Below are 20872 nucleotides of genomic sequence, written 5' to 3'. Positions count from 1 at the left end.
CCCCCGTGTCTCCCCCCCGGCATGACAGGTGGCGGGGGGGGGGGGGAAGCCATGGAATGGAGAGCGAGGCAGCCGGCTGCGCATATGTGCGCATGCGCAGTTTGGCCGGGAGCCTCGAATGCTGCGGAAGATGGGCGCGCCGGCAATCCCACAGCGCCCTTGCTGCGGAGCTTCAGGTAGGTAGTACTCTTTTCGGGGGGGGGGGTTATGCACGGTTTCGCCCGGAAAGGACAGATCAGGGACAGGTGTGCTCCGCTTCCCAGATGTTGCGGTGTGATCGTGCCCGTTTGATGCGCCCCCGATCCGTCCCTCTTGCGGGGAAAAACCTTCCGTGTGACCGGGGTCTTTATTGACCTACTTTTATTCAGATTTTCCCTTCTCAGGGCTTATTATGATGAGACTGTCAATCTACAGAATCTGCATGGAAAAGCCAGTATATGTGAGTAAACCCATCCGTTGTGGCCAGTTCTATGCAACCTAACCTCAAAAGCCTTCAAAGCTGTTTCTCAGTGGCACACCAAAAACGTTTCTGGAACTAACCTTACAAATACTAGAGGGTAGCTTGTGAGTGCCTTTCCATAGGCTGCTGTGGCTATGTTAGCATTATCTGGCTTTTCTCTCACAGTTACCACAAACTGAGAATAGATCCTCAGTCAGAATATAGATGGGATAGACACAGTGAACTCTACAGATTTTCTGAAACATGCTATTATATATAGATCTTCTTCGTCTTAATCTACTTAATTCATTTTAGGAAATTATAATTAAGCAATGTTCCTACCTGGCAGGAGTCTACACCACCTTTTAAGTAACCTGCACAGAGCATTGAAGAAGTTACAATTCCTCCGTAAACGTCTCGCTGATTGCACACCTTGTTAGAAATCAAAGGGACACCAGCATAATTCATGGTTTCTGAAGTGTCACCTGGTTCAAAACAAATTACATTCTCCAGTTCAATATTAACAGACCCACCACTTTTTAGAAAGCAACTCTGTATAGTAGCAGATGCAATTTAAAGCATCATCCCCTCCTCCCATTTCGTGTGTGTGTGATGGAAAAATGCAACAACACAGCAAATTCTTTGGGTGTGGATGAGTCATTTATTCCATATGATACTTTTAAAAAGTTAAGATATCCGCAAGAATACTTATGGGTTGCAAGATCGAGCTGCTGTTTATGTTTTCTGTCTCACTGAGATCAGTGGCACCAAATAAGTTCCAAGAAGAGATATCGAATTTCCCACCCATACCATAATATGAGGGTAAGAATTGATGGCTCTGTATAAATATCAACTAAGAAGTCTGTTTCTGTGTTCTGGTCAACTGAAATCTCTCTATTTATAAATCAATTTCAATTAGTACATCTTGATTTTTTCACACCTGACAGATTTTCAGTTTGTAAAAAGCCAGCATTCATTTCACAGGCCAAAATACCTACCTCCTTCTTCTGTTGTTCCCCATCCTGATATCCAACACATTTTCCCATCTGGAAAATATTCTCCAAAATTAGGAAGACAAATTGGCTCTATGAAACCTGTGTAAAAACAAAAATGTGCTCTCCAAACTAGCAGTTCGTAGTAATGATATCCATACCAGAGCGAAATGTAGCATTATAGACCATGCATATTTATGACACTTGAACTTGCAGTTCCTCTAAGGAGTTCACTAGAGCTTACATGTGGTGCTAAAGTGGTCCACCATGTAGTAGACAGTATACAGGGTTGCATCATATTCTGAATATTTTGTTTGCATGCTGACAAATCATATCCAGAGAGAAGCTATGTGACCAGGTCATATTACTGGAGCATGAACTCCTCTATATATCACTACAAGTTTCATTCTCAGTTCAGATATATCACAGATCTATGTCTTTCATCAAAAACTGAAGAAAAAGAAATAAGAAAGAAGCAGCAGGAGACTGAAAATTACCATTAAGTACAAGTGGATTGGCCAGTTTAATGAGCGCTATATCATTCCCCATTGTTTTGGGTTTATAATTTCTATGGTATATAATTTTGTCCACCGAGTATGGATTAACAGAGTTTTCTTCCTGTGTTACAAAGCCAACTTGCACACTCCAAGCACTAGGGAAATATAAACTGGAACAAAGACATTAGAAGGAGAAAATGTTAGTGCCTCTCGACTTTTAAAATTCTTTGCAAAAGCTGTATGACACATTTTTTGTCTTAATGCCAAATCAGCTATGACACAAGCACTCATATGATGACTGACACACATCCACAATGACTGACACACATCCACAACTATCATATAAGTATCAAATTTCAAGGAATTGGGTATAAGGACTTGTTATGAGTTTGTTTTTTGTTTGTTTTTTTAAGTTACAAGGAGGGATGCTTGAGTACCTGTTGGTTTGGCTCATGTCCTGTTTGCTGATTTTTCAATGATCAGTTTGACTGGTTGGCAACCAATTCATGAGGTTGCATCACTATATTTCTTCCTAGCAGTGCAAGTACAGTGCAATCAGCTTTTCCTGTAGCTGTGGTGACCATTTTCCCAGTGCCACTGGAGGGCTCTTTTAGTTGTTTTTAAATGGTAATTGCTATAGGACTATTGCAAACTAACATTCTAACAATGTATTCTCATGATCTCTGAACTTGCAGCTTTCTTTCTTTTTTATTTTTTAGATTAAGCCTGTGGTGCTCATCCTTGCTGAATTATAAGAGGAAAGTGTTGCCTGGTTGATTTGCTTTGGTTGGAAAACTGATACTTCATTCAAGAGCCACATCATTTCCTGTGACTGATTTATAGAAAAAGAGTTATAAATGCTACTTTAAAATTACCATATTAAATTGTCTAAATTAATTTTTTTAATTGTTTAAAAATGGGTGTGCTTTAAAAAAAAGAAGTATACTGATATTTTCAGAAATTGGTGTGAACTGAGGTTAAATTCTACTCCTGATCCATGTACCTATTACACTTATTCTATATATTAGAACTGTGTCCTCAGTAAATGGAAGATGTAAATACTTTCGATGAATAATGCTTAATGACTTTTTGTTACTCCTTTCTCCCCTTTTGTTTTTGTGTCTCTTAATTATATCATGAATAAAATTATATATATAAAAGCTACATCATTTCCTGTGACTAGTTGCAAAGGAAATCTTGAATATAAATGAAGCTGCCTTATACAAAGATGGCCCACTATCTTTCAGTGTCAATATGGTCTACTCTGAGAGGCTCTTGGGGGATTCAGGAAGAAGTCTTTCACATTACCTATTACCAAATCATTTTAAAAAAACTAAACAGGCCAAAGATTAAACCTGGAAACTTCTGCAGCCAAAGCCAACCCTCCACCACTGAATGACAGCTATCTGTTTTCTTTATCAGTCCCCTTGCTTCATTTTTCAGTACATGAAACTGCCTTATACTGAGCAGGGCCATCGGTCTGTTTAGTTCAGTATCGTCTACTACTCTGCATGGGAGCAGCTCTCCAGGGTCTCAGTCGGAGATCTTTCACATCACCTCCTACCCAATACTTCTAACTGGAGATACCAGGGATGGAACCTGGGATTTTGGATGCAAAGCAGATGCTCTGCCACTGAGCCACAGCTAGTCTGGAGCACTCTTTATGACTTTTAGGAAAAGACACATTCACATTTACTAGTTTTCTTGTAGCCGAAGGTAAATGGGCCTTTTAATGATTTTTGTTGTTCACTCGCACAGTCGAGTCCGACTCTTCGCGACCCCATGGACCAGATCACGCCAGGCTTTTTATGATGCTGGACCCTAAATGCATAATTATCCTATGTCAAGGGTTTGCTCATTTTCCACACACACTATAGTGGCTTCACAGGAGCTGTATTTCTGTGACTTTATCCCATAGCACTGCTGCAACATTTCTGAGTGTAGCACCATGTGGCTAGGGTCGAGCACAAGAGCCCTTCCCACACAATCATTGCACAGTTGGGATCAGGGCAAGAATTTGGTGGGGAAGCCTTGTGCAATTGGTCTTTCAATTCACAACAGTGCCATAGGGGGGAAAAATCAAGGAAAAGCAGTTCCCATACTATTACTATAAAAGGCATCTCCATAATATGTACTGTGGGGCAAAGGGATCATGGATGCCTTATAGCATTATATATGAAAAATATATCTCTCCCAGGTGTCAAAATTCAATACTGTCATGATAGGAAACTTACTCATAAACACAGTGAGCAGCTGTGACAATCCACCATGAGGTAATGACAGATCCACCACACAAATGATATCCTTGAAACAGAAGGCTGGCCTGCCATGGCCACTGGTGAGGCAAAGATGCATTTCCACCAACTATACGTGGGGAATACCTGGATCTAGTGCCACACTCTATGAGAATGAGAATATGAGACATGCTGTCAATGTTAATGTGAGATATACATTTTTTTAAAAAAATAACTTTTAAACTTTAACCTTATTTGAGTCAGACAGACAGTATAATTTCCTCATAGCTCATAGAAAATATTTCATATATGCTTCCAGTGAGTACAGAAATTCCAAAACTAACTGCTATCTTTTCTTTCAACTCGCCTGGCAGTGCTCCATAATCTCTTAAATCTCCTATAATTTCTAAAATGTCATTTACTGAAAAAATACCTTTCTGCCAGATACTGCCATAGTAAGCATGATAATGTTTGAGCCATAGCCCAGCAAGAAGTTCTTTTGCACAAGATCCATCAATATGGATAGGTGCAACCATGCTATTGCACAGCTGCAACTTCTGTTCATTCCACTGAGTTTGACACTGAAGAACTTCTCTATGATCTTGGACTTCCAGCTTTCAAATCCTCCCCCAACTCTTGTTGTGAAACTGAAATTAGATTTTGATGTTATTATTCCAAGGCACTTACCCAAACATTTTACGACAACCACATTTCCTGAGGCACAGTCTTCTCTGAAATTTAAAGAAAAATGTTGAAATGTAAAGCATATTACTTCCCTTTTGTTCCTTCACCCACTCAAAACCTGGAAATTAAATTGGGTTACAGCCCAAACTTATGCAGGGTTACTTAGAACTAACTGTGAATCAATTTAATGGGGTTTACTCCCACATAAGAGTGCACAGGATTGCAGTTTTAGTGTTTACAGATGGATGGATGGATGGATGGATAGATGGATAGATGGATAGATGGATAGATGGATAGATGGATAGATGGATAGATGGATAGATAGATAGATAGATGGATAGATGGACGGACGGACAGACAGACAGACAGACAGACAGATGGCTTTTTTTGGAGGGAAAGTTTGGGGGAAAGAGGTGCTGGAACTCTTTAGAGCAGGGGTGTCAAACATGTGGCCCGATAGCCAGATCAGGCCCCCAGAGGGCTTCCATCAGGCCCACAATGGAACTGGCCATCTCCTGCTTCCAGTTCTGCTGCTGTTGCTGCATCATTGCTTGCTTCGCCAGATTCTCTTAATCACTCAGCCATTTCATATTTTAACCTGGGTCCTAGACTCAGAACTCTGAGCATTTCTGTGGTGAATGTCAATAAATCAAAAGTAGGTTTGCAGCTTACAGAGCTAATGTTTTAAGCATATTTTTATTTTGAGTAAAAAAAAATTATTTGTGTTTGTGTCCTTTATAAAGTTTATATCTCCGCTACCTGGCATTACATTTTATGACACACATGGCCCAGCCCAACAAGGTCTCATTTATGTCAGATCTGGCCCTCTTAACAAATGAGTTTGACACCCCTACTTTAAAGGGAAATGAAGTTTTCAATCTGTATACTGAAGACTCATGAACTTTTAAACATTTTTAGAAGAATTTTATCAAAGAGGTTCCAGAATTTTGTTTTTGGCATGTTCCCCTAGAAAAAAAGCCCTGGATGGATGGATAAGCCCCATTTTCAAAATATTCTGTAAGCAGAAGCTTCATTTATGTAGAAGTGAGGCAATGGGTTGAACATTTAATCTTTCATTTGTATACATATTTAACATTAGTCATCCCTACCTTCATCTATGGGGGTTCTCATGGATCACAGTGGCACTGTGCCCGAGGCCCGTAGCTAGGATTTTAGGATTCAGGGGGCCTTGAAATAAGTCAGGGGGCACCCTACCTCCCAGCTCTTCCTCTGTGCTTGGGCTCTTTGGGGCAGCCCTTCCTTCCCTCACAGGAGCTCGAGGCCATGCCTCCCCCCCACCCCGGTCCATGCTGCCTGCCGAGCTGGCTCTGCAACCACTGCCTGAGAGAGCGGGGCACAAGCACAATGCTTGAGGCTCTGAATCAGCCTGCTAGGTGCTCGGCGCTGTAGGGCGGACAGTTTGGAGTGCATTGTCTCAGGCCATGCTTTGCCGAGAGGCAGCTGAGTTTGGTGAGCTGGCAACTCAGCTGGGCAGCAACAACTTACCCAACCAATGTGCCCCCCCCAACCATGAGTCAGAGAGTTCCGCCGCCGATTTCCCCTTCCTCCAACCTCCTCGTCCCTGCCTTGGAACTTGGAAGCCACCTTGGTGGACTTCTCTAGCGGCCCCAAGGGAGACGTTGTGCAGCCCATACGCATCGTAGTCCCCATCCAGAAGTACAGCTGGGGGGGGGAGCGAGGAAAGGGTAGGTAGCCTCGTTCCAAAGGATTTTTTTTTTTTGCAGCAGAGTTCTCAACTTCTTCCACTGCCCTTTCCCGGCGCTATTCTTGCAGGAGCCCAAGGGCACACCTCCCCCCGGGACTGGTCCATGCTGCCTGCCGGAGGGCTCTGCAGCCAAAGCCAGAGGAATGGGGTGAAAGCATAACACTTGGGGTTCTGACTCCGCAGCCACTGTTTCTGCTGCTGCCGTTCTTGCAGGCCATGGGAACTGGCAAAGCTGAGGCTGCATCTTCACAGCTGCAGCTGTGACCCAGCTATGGGCCGGAGGGAGGGAGGGAAGGAGGCGGGGACAGGTGCAGTGGAGGTGAAAGAAGTGGCTGGAGAGGTGCAAAGGGGTTTGGCTGCAACAAAGGGTGTCTGCTGTGACCCTGTGAGAGCTGGACTCTTCAATATTTTTTTTAAGTTAGGAGGTCCAGGCAGTAAGTCGGGGGGTGGACCCGAAATGCCCCACTGTAGCTACGGGCTTGCTGTACCCTGTCCCTCTGACCCAGGGGTCATTTCATAGAAAAAGAGCTACGGGAACTCATTAGCATAACTCATTAGCATATGCCACACCCCCTGACATCAGGGGCCCAGCGGTGGACCTGCAAGGCCAGCAGGAGTGTGAGGAAGCCCCGCCAAGGCCCTCCCTGGCCCCAGGCAGGCAGGCAGGGGTGGGGCGAGGTGGGGAGGAAGCAACTTACCCTCCCTCTTCTCCTGCCTCCTCCTGGCTGAATGGGGGCTGGAAGCGGGGTGGCCGGAAGCAGGGGGCGGGGCTTCGTCATGTGCCCCGCCCCCCTGCACCTCGCCCGGGGGAACTGCGTTCCCCCACGTTCCCCCCCCCCGAAATGACCTCTGCTTTCACCCATTCCCTTCTGGACCTCAAAAGGTACAAGTTGTGCTGAGCACAATGCCTGACTGTTACTCTAGTGGGAATATCTTACTTCAGGGGAAGAATAGAGCTGCTGGATCTATCTATAGGCAGTGCAGAGAGTAATAGCAAAGTCTGTTATAACTCCCTTAGCATTACTTGCACATGGCTGAGGGTTAATTGTGGGAAAGGAGAAGGAAATTTAGCATAGCCTTTATTGAGTGTGGGGTTTTGTTTTAAGTACAGGATGGAAAAGCATCTGAAATGAATGCACTTTCCCCCTGTAGTTTTACTAGAATATGGATAAAGGTTCAACTGAATAATAACTGAATGAAGCCCAAGAGTACAGATTCTACAAAACAGCATGAAACAGTGTTTTACTTGCAGATAGTTAATGTCAGAATCTGGGAATATTCCAGGAGAAAGAATTCTCTTCCACTGATTAGGGCCAGAGGCCCTCTCTCTTTAGTGAAGGTTCCAAAACATACCTCAAGAAAGTAGCATTCTGTGGAGATGTTGGCTGCTCAGCTGATAACCAATGACTTGCGGTAACAAAGTACCTCTGAAACTCATCTTCAATGGCAGTCACAGGAAGGTAATCTGAACTCACAAAGCTGCAAATGAATCCAAATTAAATAGCAAATTCCAGTAAGTGTTAACATTAATTTTATTGATCCCACTTATTTGCCCCATGCTTTGCACTTTCTAGATGGCTTTCCACGCACCCCAAAGTGTGCATCAAACTGTTATAAACATGAAGGTAAAGGTTCCCTTGCTCGAAAGCCAGTCGAATCCAACTCTAGGGTTGCGGTGCTCATCTCCGTTTCAAAGCCAAAGAGCCAGCACTGTCCGAAGACGTTTCCGTGGTCATGTGGCTGGCATGACTAAACACCAAGGCACATGGAACGCTGTTACCTTCCCACCAAAGTGGTACCTATTTATCTACTTGCAATTTCTTGCTTTCGAACTGCTAGGTTGGCAGGAGCTGGAGCTAGAGATGGGAGCTCACTCCATCATGCGGCACCCGGGTCTCCAACTGCTGAACTACTGACCTTTCACAGCCTGCAGTTCAGCGTCTTAACCACTTGAGCCACCGCAATGCCTTATAAACATTAGTACATTATTAAATAAGCCCATGGGTCATTTCGTAGAAAAAGAGCTAGGGGAACTCATTAGCATAACTCATTAGCATATGCCACACCCCCTGACATCAGGGGCCCGGCGGTGGACCTGCAAGGCCAGCAGGAGTGCGAGGAAGCCCCGCCAAGGCCCTCCCTGGCCCCAGGCAGGCAGGGGTGGGGAGAGGCGGGGAGGAAGCAACTTACCCTCCCTCTTCTCCTGCCTCCTCCTGGCTGAATGAGGGCTGGAAGCGGGGCGGCCAGAAGCAGGGGGCGGGGCTTCATCATGTGCCCCGCCCCCTGCACCTCACCCGGGGGAACTGTTCCCCCGCGTTCCTCCCCGAAATGACCTCTGAATAAGCCCAATATAAGATTCATGGATAAACCAATTAAAATGTACTCTAAAATCTCCAGTGCAACAATGTGCAATCAGGAAAATGGAAAGAGCCAGAGCAGGGCAAAACCTGGCAAAGAGGCATCCCAGCAGTCCTAGTGATGTCAAGCAGGGAGGGAGAAACATATAGCATAATCAAGTGGTGTCGTGTATAATGTTATAAAGAAAAGGGGGGAAGAGAAATGATATGGCTCCATTTCTCTGTCTTTTGTAATATATCTAGCCCTGTAATTCATCCCCAAAAGGCTTGCTGGGGGGGGCCCTCTCACACTCATCTTGGAAACCCTTCAGCTTCAGACTAAACACTTCAGTGATTTCCAGTCCTTGTAGCAATGTTGTAAGGAACATCTGTATTATGATATCCAGATAGCAGATATGTGGCTGAGGCTAGGAAAAAAAGTTTGCCTATGAGCCCCAAATGATAGCTTAGGCAACACTAGAGCCACCATAGAGCTGGGAAGCTCATGTATGAAGTCATTTCACTGCCCCAGTTCACAACTGGATCAGTCTAGTTCCGTGTAATCAGAGCTCAGATAGAGCCCCATGGGACCTTTCAGTCCTGAGCACCTTCAGTCTTGCCCATCACTAAATGTCATGACCTTCCTCCTACCCTGAGTACAAACCACCCCACCTGTGCCTCTACACACATATCTGCATGGTCCTACTATCATGCCCCCATATTTCATCCTGTGCTGCATCAAAAGCAGCTAGTCCATCTAACAAGAAAAACCTAGAATGCCAACCTAAGCTCTGCTAAGGCCGTTCATAGAATCAGAATGTTACTGATTGATGTTAGTAAGCACTTCATGGCAAAACCAACCTACTTGGTATCAATGTCATATTTCAAGAATTGGGGTGTTATAAAGGGCACTTTACTTATAAGCAACATTTTGACACACAATGATTTGTTTTTAAAAAGCGATTTCTTTTAAAATCCCAATATCATTTAGCAAGGTCTGTATTTCTATGCAGTACCTTGAGAAACCCAAGTATTTACATGTAATGCTCCCATATCTGCTTTTCCAGTCATCTGAACACACAGTCCTCCACATTCCAAAAGCGAACACCTGCAACACAGCCTTCTTGCCACTCAGCCTCACTGTTGCATGCCAAAAAAAAAAAAAGTGTTGGTAAAGAGCTAATGGAAGAACCAGATAGTTACAGCAGTACCTCTTAATTCATTGCCATCTGTGTGGTATAGAACGCTGGGCTAGGACTGGAGTCAAATCCTCATTTGCTATTACACTCAGTGGGTGACATTGGGTCACTCATTCTCTCTCAGCCTAACCTACCTCACAGGGTTGTTGTGAGGATAAAAGGGAGGAGTGGTAAAAATGAATCGATCCTATCTGAGCCTTGGATCTAAGCCTTCAGGCACCTTCAGGCACCCCCTTCCCCAGTTTGCCACTGTCCTCACATAGTGCTTTTGAGACTTCTCTACCACCCTAGGCACCTCTTCATGCTGTGGTTATGAAAATCAGGCGTTTCTGAATAATACATCATTTCTTGGCCAATTGTAGTCTGGCTTCAGATATGGTTATAGGGCATTCGTTCACTGTATCTGTCTCTATAGATCTATCAAGGTAAATCTTTCTAGTTCATTCTGTTAGACCTTTCAGTGACTTTTGTCACAGTCAATCATTCCATGTTTTGAATTGTTGGGACCATCTAACTCAGTAGTAACTGATGTATTTATGGGGTATTGTACGCTGTTCTTTTAAACTACCCTAAACATTTGGAAAGGTAGTATACAGATACCGTACTTAAAGAAAGAAAGAAAATCCCTGGACCTGGGAATCGCCCTCTATGTGTACACACATTGGTAGGCAATAATAACTCATGTACATGCAAAAAAAAAATTCCATGAGCAATAAGCAAGCACTCTTTGTTTTTCAAATAGTCATAATATTTGAATGCACTCTGTTTTGAGGGAAAGTATTACCAATAATCCATAATCATAACAAAGTTACCACATCGATACTCATCCTCTCCATCTTTACAATCGTAGACACCATCACACCTTGCTGACTGATCGATACATTTAAAGGACGATCTGCACCGAAATCCCCCAATACAGTTGAAATATACTGATAGAATGGAAGAAACCAGATCATGTTAATAGGTCAAAACTTTGGTTACTTTGAAGTAGTTTAAAAGATATTATAGAACACAATTCATGTTGGGTGAATTAATGAAAACATAGCTTTGTATTAATAATGTCTGAAAGGCAATATGTTGTTACATAATGCTGTTAAATCTATTAATTAATAATACCATTCTAAACCAGTAGCATTGCAAAGCTTAGTCATCTCTTCCACATTGGTAGTGGTAACCATAGTTTACATAAAGGAGATTTTCCTTGTGTGTGTAGACAGACAGACAGACAGACAATCTCTATGACAGACAGACAATCTCTATTTTTTGTAGAACTATTATTTGTCTTTAGGCCAGTCATGAAAGCAGTAATACAAGACAAGGTATGGGTCTTCATATGCCTGGTAGGTATGCAGAAGAAAGTGACTGTTTTTATGAAACAAAAAGAAAAAGGGAAACATAAAACCAGCTTAATGAGAACTGGATATAGAAGAGACAGAAAGTAGAGATCAATTGAGAAAATGGGTGAAAGGGGCAGAGGTTTAGCCTTAGTTTATGGAATTCTGGATGGGGAGATTTTGGAGGGTTGGGGGATTTCCAGATCCCACCCCCACAATTTCTTGTAGGACTCTCAGCTTGTTGTATAGTCACATGAGTGAAGAGTTATGACTTTTCTAGAATACTGTACTACACCAGTTCCTGTTTCTGTTCTCCAAGTGTTCCCACCATCCATGTCCCACCATACTGAAAGGACTGTGTGTACTGTGAGTCTCATTTCATTTTTATTTTCCCAATTATTGCTTCTTAACTGAGATGCTTACTCCTGTTTGTTTTTTATATATTCATTATGCCATGAGAACATGAGGAACTGAAGCTGTACAATAAGAATTGTGTGCTATAAGTTTGCAGCCAACTCATGGAGCTTTCAAGATAAGAGATGAGCAGAGGCGATATGTCATTGCCTTCCTCCATGCAGCAAGCCCAGTCTTCATTGGTGGTCTCACATCCAAGTACTAACTATGGCTGACCTACTTAGCTTCCAAGCTCTTATGAGCTTGGGCTAGTCAGGGCTACTATTCTGGCCACATTTCCATACTGCTGACATTGGCTTGAACACTGGTACAACAGTTTTTGGCAGAGCTGTAACCACATCCCTGATCTAGCAGAGATCCAGTCAGCCCATGTTCTTCAACCAACAGTTGGGTTGTATCTTTTGTTGCATTCTGATTAGAATGCATAGTCTAAACTTAAGAAGGAATACAATAGGAAAAAAAACCCTAATCTCTATTTAATAAGTGCCAAAACTTTCAAGTATTTTGGGTAATTGGCTTAGTATGTTGAGAATAGTTTTGTCATTGTATTTTAAGCTTATATTCTGTGAAACGCTTTGGGATATCATTTGACAGGAAAAGTGTCATATCAATTTCAGTAAATAAATAAATTCATTATTTTATGGAGTCTTTGATCCATGTTTTAATTTATCATTATCATTGAATAAGGACCACTCATGTTAACTTCTAGCCACTAGTATCGCGCAGAGAAGCATTCTGATATAGGCTAACAGCATGTGTAGACCTCTTCATACACTAGACCTCTCATTTACTTGTCCAGGGTGTGGAATTATCCACCCACTGCCCCAGTTGCCTAACCCTGAGGAACTAAGGAAAAAAAATGACTTCCATATAGTGACACTTCAAGGAATTTCCCCAGTGTCAATGGTAAAGACTATAGAGACTAGGGGAGGCAGAGTAGATAGTCACCTAGAACTCATAACCCATTCTTCCCAATCTCCACCCTCCCTAGGCAGAGCCCGCTAAATCTCCCAGCATTTGCTGAAGCAGTGCTGCAAAACTTTGCATGGACTGATTTTGGCTTGATATTGCAATTTAAAAAGAACATCTGCAGGAGCTAGCAAAAAGTCGAGCTATCATGCACCCTGGACCAAATTTTGGCAAAGGCCACCATTAGGGATAGGCACAAACCGGCTTACGAACTAAAGTTTATGATGAATTTTGGTTGGTTTGTGGTTCGCGAACTAAAGTCTGTGACAGGTCAACCGGCATAAATTTTCCACAAACTTTCAGTTAGTGATGGTTCATGCTGGTTTGTGAATGGATACATTTCCAGACAGACTGTTTCCACTCAAACAAAATGTTTACAAAACTTCTCATTTTGTTGCAGAACTTGCAAAATCCCACCCACCCCCTGCTTGGATTTGTGACTCTGTGCTTTGAAATCAGTCCTTTTTAGCGTGCAATGCCAGTGGCACTGGGGTTGGCTGGGCATTCTGTGATTGCAGTGGTACTTCTGGACTTCCAAAAATGGGCCTCGTTGCTTGGATTGTGGTTGAGCTGGCATTGCCACATTAGCACTGTGTTCTGCTGAGTACCAATACATTGCACTGGTTCTGCTGAGTCAGCAACCCCCCCTTGCTTGGAGTGTGATTCTGTACCAGACATCAGTCATTGAGCTGGCATTGCCACAATGGCACTGGGTTCTGCTGAGCACTAGTACATTGCACTGGTTCTGCTGGGCTTGCAAAAATGCCCCCCACCTTCAGTTTCCACTGCAGAGATTCTTTGATTCTGTTCTGCTGGGCATCTATTGCCCTGGCTTTTTTTGCTGTTTTTCCCCCTCCATTGGAATCAATAAAAGATGAGGGCATCTTTTGGGGGAAACTGTAACTCGATCCCGTAAATCCAATCTTCACCAAACTTGGAGAGCAAGTAGAAGAGAGTCAGATGAAGATCCTCTGTGAGTTTGGTGTCTCTAGCTTGCAACAGGATCCATTTTATACACTCCTAAACCTCCTGAACCTGTGCCTGCCATTTCCCCAAAAAGCACTTTCCTGGGGGAACTTTCTTTGGGGGCTGTAACCAATGCTCCCTATAAGCTGTGGAGTCTTGTGAGCAAAAATTCTACTTTGTGGGCTACAGGCATTAAAGGTGTGAGTGAGCGATTTGACTACTGCATAAATTAGTTTGCTCTGGAACTATCCTTCTTGAGCTAAGGCAAAAATGTGTGAGCCGGAGGCTAAAAAACGGTGACCTAGCTCACACTAACTCAGCTTAGATGGAACATTGGCTGTAACTCAGAGCCTGTAAATTTAATCCTCATCACACTTGGAGGGCAGACAGAAGAGAGTGACCCAGAGGTTCCCTGCCAGTTCGGTGTCTCTAGCATTCAGGGGGGCATTCTACTGCATCATGAACCTCACAAACTGAACCAGTTCATTAGCCCCTAAAAGTTCATGATGGTTTGTGAAATCATCTGATTCCCCAGACCAGGATGATTCTGGGCTGTGTCATGGCTTAAAATGTCTGCAGTTGCCTCCTCAAATTTGTGGCCTGGTAGTGCAGGAAAATGATAAGTTATGTCTGACCACCAGCACCACTAATACCATGTGAACCTGGTAGCATCTGGCATGTAACCAGAGTTCTATGAGTGCCATATATTTGTACACAGTGGCCTCCATGTGTGGCACGGGCAGCTGAAAACCAGCATGAGAAGTGGCTGACACACACAGGAAGTAATAATTATTAGATCAGTCCTTGACCAAAGTGCTCCAGCAGTCTTCATACTGTGCATTATGCCAATGATCTTCTTAAATACCAACTCTGTCTTAAAGATGATCGAATGAGAGGTTTATTTTATTTCAATATTAAACCCTTGGCAGGAGGGTGATCCTATTCTCAGCAGGAGACTCATGAATAATGCAAACTTGTGACTGGTAATTTAGAACCTAATAAATAAGTTATTTGTACTCACAACCCAGGCCAATGGCAACGGCTATGATCACGGTGAGTAATAAGGCGAAGATAACAGGAAGCAACCTTAGTGGAACTAAAGAATGGCACTCAGGTGTTGGGATCTCTCCTGGAAATGAAACAGAAAAGTGAGAAACAGCAGCCATACAACACAAGCTTTCACACTAGAAACACTGAACAGTATTCACGGTGTTAATTCTCTGATGTCATTTTCCTTCCCGGTTTAGTATTTCCAAATACTATGTCTTTCTCATTGCCAGCACTTGTGAAATCCCTTTTCTTAGGATAATCAGAACCAGGAGTGATCTTAATGATTCTGGGGTCCTGGGCAAAAGTCCAGGACGGGGCCCCTGAATCACTCTTGCTTCCCCCCTCACAAACTAGGACCAACCTCTGCTAGGGCCACATTGGAGGTTACTATAAGAGGATGGGCAGCAGCACCAGAGGGGTGTAGAGAAGGAGCAGATACTCCACAGTCCGCAATCTTTTCTGGGGGTTTTGAAATTGAAGATCATCGAGCACTATAATTGTACTAGGTTTTTAAATTGTATAGTATGTTTTAATTATAGGAATAGTATGTTTTATTGTTGCAAGATTTCTTGCCTTGTAAGCCGCCCTGAGCCCTACGGGGGAGGGCGGGGTATAAATCTGATAAATAAATAAATAAATTCATTAGGGCTCCCAGAACTGCCATCACCTGAGGCACCCAGAAGGACCAGCTTTAGAGAGATCCACTGCAGCACTAGGGCTGCTGTTTCATCTGGGGGAGGAGTGGAGAGCAAAAAAGACCAGGCTCTTACCTGAGGGTGACATGCAGTATAGGGCACCTTATCCACCTGGCTCCTGGTCAGGGCCCAGCAAGGGGCTGCCCTCATCCTGTGCAACATGGCAAAGAGCTGCCCCACTGCTGGAAGCTGGTTGCTCAAGCCCTGGATAGGGTGGGCAAGAGCAGTTGCCACTGCCATGGATCCGGCTGCCAGAGCCCTGGACGGGATGGGCACAAATGGCCATCACTATGACTGAGTGGCCCAAATCCCAAACAGGGCGGGCATGAGCAGTGCTGTCAAAGGGAGCCTTCTTCTTTTCTTGCCTCTTTTGGTGGTGCAGGGATGTGGGTGGTCAGAGGCCCTCACCAGCATGGGGCCTAGAACAGCTGCCCCAGTTGCCCATTGGCTAAGATCACCCCTAATCAGAACCACTGGGATGTACTTTGAAATGTTTTGGCAGAGTGCAGAACGCACTACCCAATCCACTATGCTCTGTCAAAATCCAAAAATCAATACCTGGTGTGCCAAGACTTCCTACACAGCAAACAGAGAATGAAGACACTGCCATCTTGCTGCATCAGAGACCTGGCTGTGCTAAACTGGCTTTCAAGGCCTTCAGAGTTGTAAGGGGATTCCGATGGCACTGTTCCGCGACCACCCTGGAACTTTCAGACCATATGAAGCAGGCATCATGCAGGCTTGTGACTTCCCTGAGCCACCTAGGTCCGCCTCAGACATAGCTTCTACAACACGTCCTGGGTGTACTCAGAAATACTTTCATCCTAGATTTCACTGAAGTAGCACTGTGTCTCATTGTTAATTTTCTAGCACAGTGTGGCACAGGGAAATCTACTTCAGTAAATTCACCATCAGTTATATCAGGTGTATACCTAAGGCTGCCTGTGAAAATTATGAATATTGAATTTCTAGACTGAATAATGAAGATCAGGCTATCCAGAAATTTCTGATAGCCAATTCATAACCCACCATTATTCTGAAAGTCTGAGAGCCTTACCAAACTCCAGATTTCTTTGAGAGTCCTTGATGATTGGAAATATGCACTTGTCTCCTCACTGCTGTATCTCCTCTGTATTCCTATAATGTTTTCATGAAAGTTTTGCACAAAAACATCTCATGTAATCATATTTAATCTCACTTATTATCATTTGGTATTATTTATTTCATTGTATTTAAAATAATGGTACACCATCTTTGCCTATTATGTGGCTTTGCAATATGCACAAGGCATAATCCATAACATATAACTCCTGTTCACACAATACAATAAATGCATGTACATCCTGTGTGGATGTGTGCACATCTGTTTTTAAGAAAGAGCCAGTCGACACATGTTTACTTTACAAATAAAGCCAGGAACCAGTACCTGGATAAATGTGGGGTTTAAATCACACTTTGAGCTGTATATGTATTGAATGTAACATAAGAATTACTTAATTTAACATGAGAATTACATATAAAGAAAAATCAAGTGTACCTTTTGTATGGATTGTATGTGTGTTCACTACAGGTAACGTGAACCAGATTATAATAGCAATGTGGTGACTAATAACAGTTTAAAACCACATACTTTATAAAATCAGCAGTGTAGAATTAACAACCAAACAAACAGATAAACAAAAGCTCCTCAAGATAAAATTACCTCGAAGGTTTTTAAAACAACAACAACCTGATTCTCATTTCTCAGATGTGATTTTCACTACAGGCAGCAGAACAATGACGTTATTTTATTTTACCATTTAACAACAAAGAATCTGACACTGATTTTCAGCAGATACATATGCATGACAATGATGTTACTTCTATATAGCTTCAAGAGGACAAATCCCATGTCACTCTGCAATTCTGGGCAAATGTACAGCAACATCCAGAATTTAAAAGTACTAAATAACAAAGAATGAAATGAAGGGAACTGTGCAATATACATTAAAAATTTCAAACAATGCCAGAATACTCTAACCAAAAACTACTTAGATGCAGGAAGTCAGATTTGATTATGATGATGATGATGATGCTGAGACAGGCTGAGTTCAAACTGGGAGTTTGAAGCACATGGGAGTTGTGGCAAAAAAGACTCGGAACAACTTGTTCCAGGTGTTCCCGGTCACACTGCACTGACTGATGCGGGAGCATACCGGGGAGGAGGTGCAAGGGAGCATTCGCACTGTTGGCCCGCCCCTGGTGGAGGCACGGCTGTAAGTGGCTTTTTTTCACTCCGGCGACATGTGCCTATGCGCATAGGAGCAGCAATGCAGCTTGTCTGCGGCTTTTAGCATGCACACATCCGGAAAGCGGGATCAATGTGCTCTCCAGTGTTTGCTACCACTTTCATCTGGTATTTTTTAAACTCGGGAGGGAAGTATTACAAGACAGGTTGAGTACAGCTGGGGAACACCAGACAGCTGTGCCTGTGTGAACCAGCCCTTTTAATCCGTTTGTGAAACGTGCCTATATCGGGCCTATATCGGGCCAAACTGCCAGTCTGAACTCGGCCTGAAGATGCTCTCTAATCCACATTTTAGCACCATCAGATGTAGAAGGTCAGAACAATCTATGACCCCTCAAAAACTGCCTACCTCTACTCCCTGCCCTTCTGTCTTGTGTGTGTGTTATGTTTTTGTTCGTTTGTTTCAACAGGTCTCTGCTGACCACTCACATAGGGTTCATAAAATGCAATTCTAGGTCATTTGCAGAATAATAGGAGGCAGACTGGCAAGACAATAGGCATAAGTGGGAACACCCAGCCTGATTGCACTTTAGGCACAAAAGTAGAATGGTAAATCAATAAAGATGTTCAAGGCAGCATGACAAATTAAGAGATACAGTAACCAGTGTAAAAAGGCTGGAGAAAGAAACTGGTCTATTCATTCACTGAAGGCTCTGAAACTATTGTTAATAATGTTTCTGCTCAATTAAGGTACCTTTGGGAACAGTGCCCTCTTCTAACAAAAGAGACCTTGGTGACATCAGCCTTTAATTAATAAAGTCCTACATTTTATTTGCACTGTCTTCTTCCCTCATTTAATTCCTAGAGTATAGAAGGCAAAAAGCCCGAAATGCAACATATGATAAAGGGCCTCTTTTTTAGAAAATGATGGTAGGATTTTTATCACTTAGGCTGCAGTCACACACACTAAATAATTCACTTTCAATCCACTTTCAATGCACTTTCCAAATGGATTTTGCCAGTTCACAACAGTAAAATGAGTTGGAAAGCACATTGAAAGTGGATTGAAAGTGGATTATTTAGTGTGTGTGACCGCAGCCATGGTCTTATCTAGTTTTCCTGATATCTCCATGTTCATGAAGCTTCCACAAGCAATATAAATGCCTATAAGGCACTGAATTCCTTACTTATAGGGGTTAAAAGAGTCTTGGAGAGACTCAGAGCCCATATTTGTATTATCTAATACTAGGAAACCACAAATCCTTACCGTTTTCATTTTCAGGGGAATCTTCTTTTGCTTCCTGTATGCAGAACAATTTTTTGTAGTAAACACAGAGGTCTACCTCTGGCAATTGATCTTCTATAGCAGAGACAATTTCAACAGATCCAGGACTGGAATCGGTTTCTTGGACCTGACCCAACAGAGAATATACAAAAAGCACTGCAAGATCAGGGCAAAATAGCTGTCTCCTTTATCAACAGAGATGCTTTTCAGAGCTGGCTTGTTATAACTCAGAGTACTTGCTTTCTGATAAAAATAAAACAACCATTCAATTTTCACTTGTCTCTAGAAGACTGCACTCAGTAGGGGACCTCAAAGTAGCTGTTTTACTGTGAAGAAATTTCAGAAACAGACTGGAATGGGAGATGGCTGAATTACACGTTATTACAACACTGGAACCCCCAGGGCTTAACGGAGATAATGAGTTCTTATCTCACTACACATGTTAAGTCACTCAGTTCTCACTTATACCCAGAATTAAACTTTGTTGGTCTTAAAGGTAACATTGGACTCAAACTTAGTTCTCACATCTGTTAACTCATTTATTATCTGTATGCTAATTTGCTGCTGTTCACAGACCTTAGCAACTGCGTTATTCCAGTCCTAACTGTATTTATGCATCTTGACTCTAATTAGCTCTTCCTGGCAACTAACCCCCCTATATAACACTTGAAGAAATCTATTTCAATGTATCTGAAGAAGTGTGCATCTACACATGCTAAGTCTCTCAGTTCTCGCTTATACCCAGAATTGAACTCTGTTGATCTTACAGGTGCTACTGGACTCAAACTTTGTTCTGTTGCTTCAGACCGACATGGCTACCCACCTGAATCTAGTGCTGTAGTGTTATTCAAGGATGCTGTTAACTGTGGTCATTAATTTGCCTTCTCTAAAGAGACATGTTGATTACACCAGAGTCCTCCCCCCCTTACTTCTTTAGTGAAAGAAAAAATGTTTAAATGAGGAATTCATATAGCTTCTTCTCATTTGACCCACTGTACCTTACCAACAGAATCATTCAGTTTGGTATTCCATATGAAAACTGTAATGGAAATAAAGAGAAACTGTTTGCAGAGTCAACGATTTATAGGTAAATTCTGTTTCCCTCCATAGGAAAACTTTGGAATTATTTCTAAGGAAAGATATTCATAGAAAATCCTGTATCAAAACAAAAAATCCAATTTGTCATCTAGAAATATTCTTGAGCATCCAAGCCACCCTCTACTTCCTCCCCATAGATCTTTTCCTGGGGAAAAACCCACTCATCTTGTTTGGATTTTCCAACCCTTATTTTGATCCAACACTTCATTAGGATTTAGCCTCAACCACAGTCCTGGAACGTGAGAAGCAATACTACTAAGGCAGTGGCCATGATCCAACCCAGTTAGGTGCACTTGACACCTTTGAAACAGATGGCTGCGACATTTGCGGCAGGCAGGTTTGGCAGGAAGGCAGGCCCATGTTCCACTATTGTCACTGACTGCGGCCTGAGCCTCAACGCTGCTTGCCTCAGGCCTAGCCTCAAGGAGCTGCGTGGCAGTGCGTGGCAGTGGCAGCATGGTGGAAGGAAAAGCGGGGCTGCAGAGAGGGCCCACCTTGTTCATCAGACCACTCCCTTCACTGGTACAGTGTTGGGCAAGATATCTGTACATCTGTACAAGATATTATGTACATCAGAGGTCGATTCGGGATCACAGGGGATCGCCGTTCCCCCGGGTGAGGTGCGGGGGGCGGGGCACATGATGAAGCCCCGCCCCCTGCTTCCGGCTGCCCCGCTTCCGACCCTCATTCAGCCAGGAGGAGGCAGGAGAAGAGGGAGGGTAAGTTG

General features: G+C 43.2%; 1 protein-coding gene across 1 annotated transcript in view; it reads right to left on the bottom strand.

Annotated features, from left to right (window-relative positions):
• The window catches only part of TMPRSS3 (transmembrane protease, serine 3), a 38005-nt gene that overhangs the window by 15189 nt on the left and 1944 nt on the right, over window positions 1-20872 (bottom strand). The window contains 11 exon segments of the mRNA XM_015419735.1: window positions 782-924; window positions 1438-1533; window positions 1929-2098; window positions 4163-4328; window positions 4850-4893; window positions 7926-8051; window positions 9925-10048; window positions 10920-11036; window positions 14812-14919; window positions 14999-15010; window positions 19030-19174. Coding sequence (XP_015275221.1) covers window positions 782-924; window positions 1438-1533; window positions 1929-2098; window positions 4163-4328; window positions 4850-4893; window positions 7926-8051; window positions 9925-10048; window positions 10920-11036; window positions 14812-14919; window positions 14999-15010; window positions 19030-19174 — 1251 coding nt within the window.

The sequence above is a fragment of the Gekko japonicus genome, unplaced genomic scaffold, assembly GCF_001447785.1.
Source record: "Gekko japonicus isolate JY-2015 unplaced genomic scaffold, Gekko_japonicus_V1.1 scaffold1906, whole genome shotgun sequence".
NCBI classification, from domain to species: Eukaryota; Metazoa; Chordata; class Lepidosauria; order Squamata; family Gekkonidae; genus Gekko; species Gekko japonicus.
This window is presented reverse-complemented; position numbering and strand designations above follow the sequence as displayed.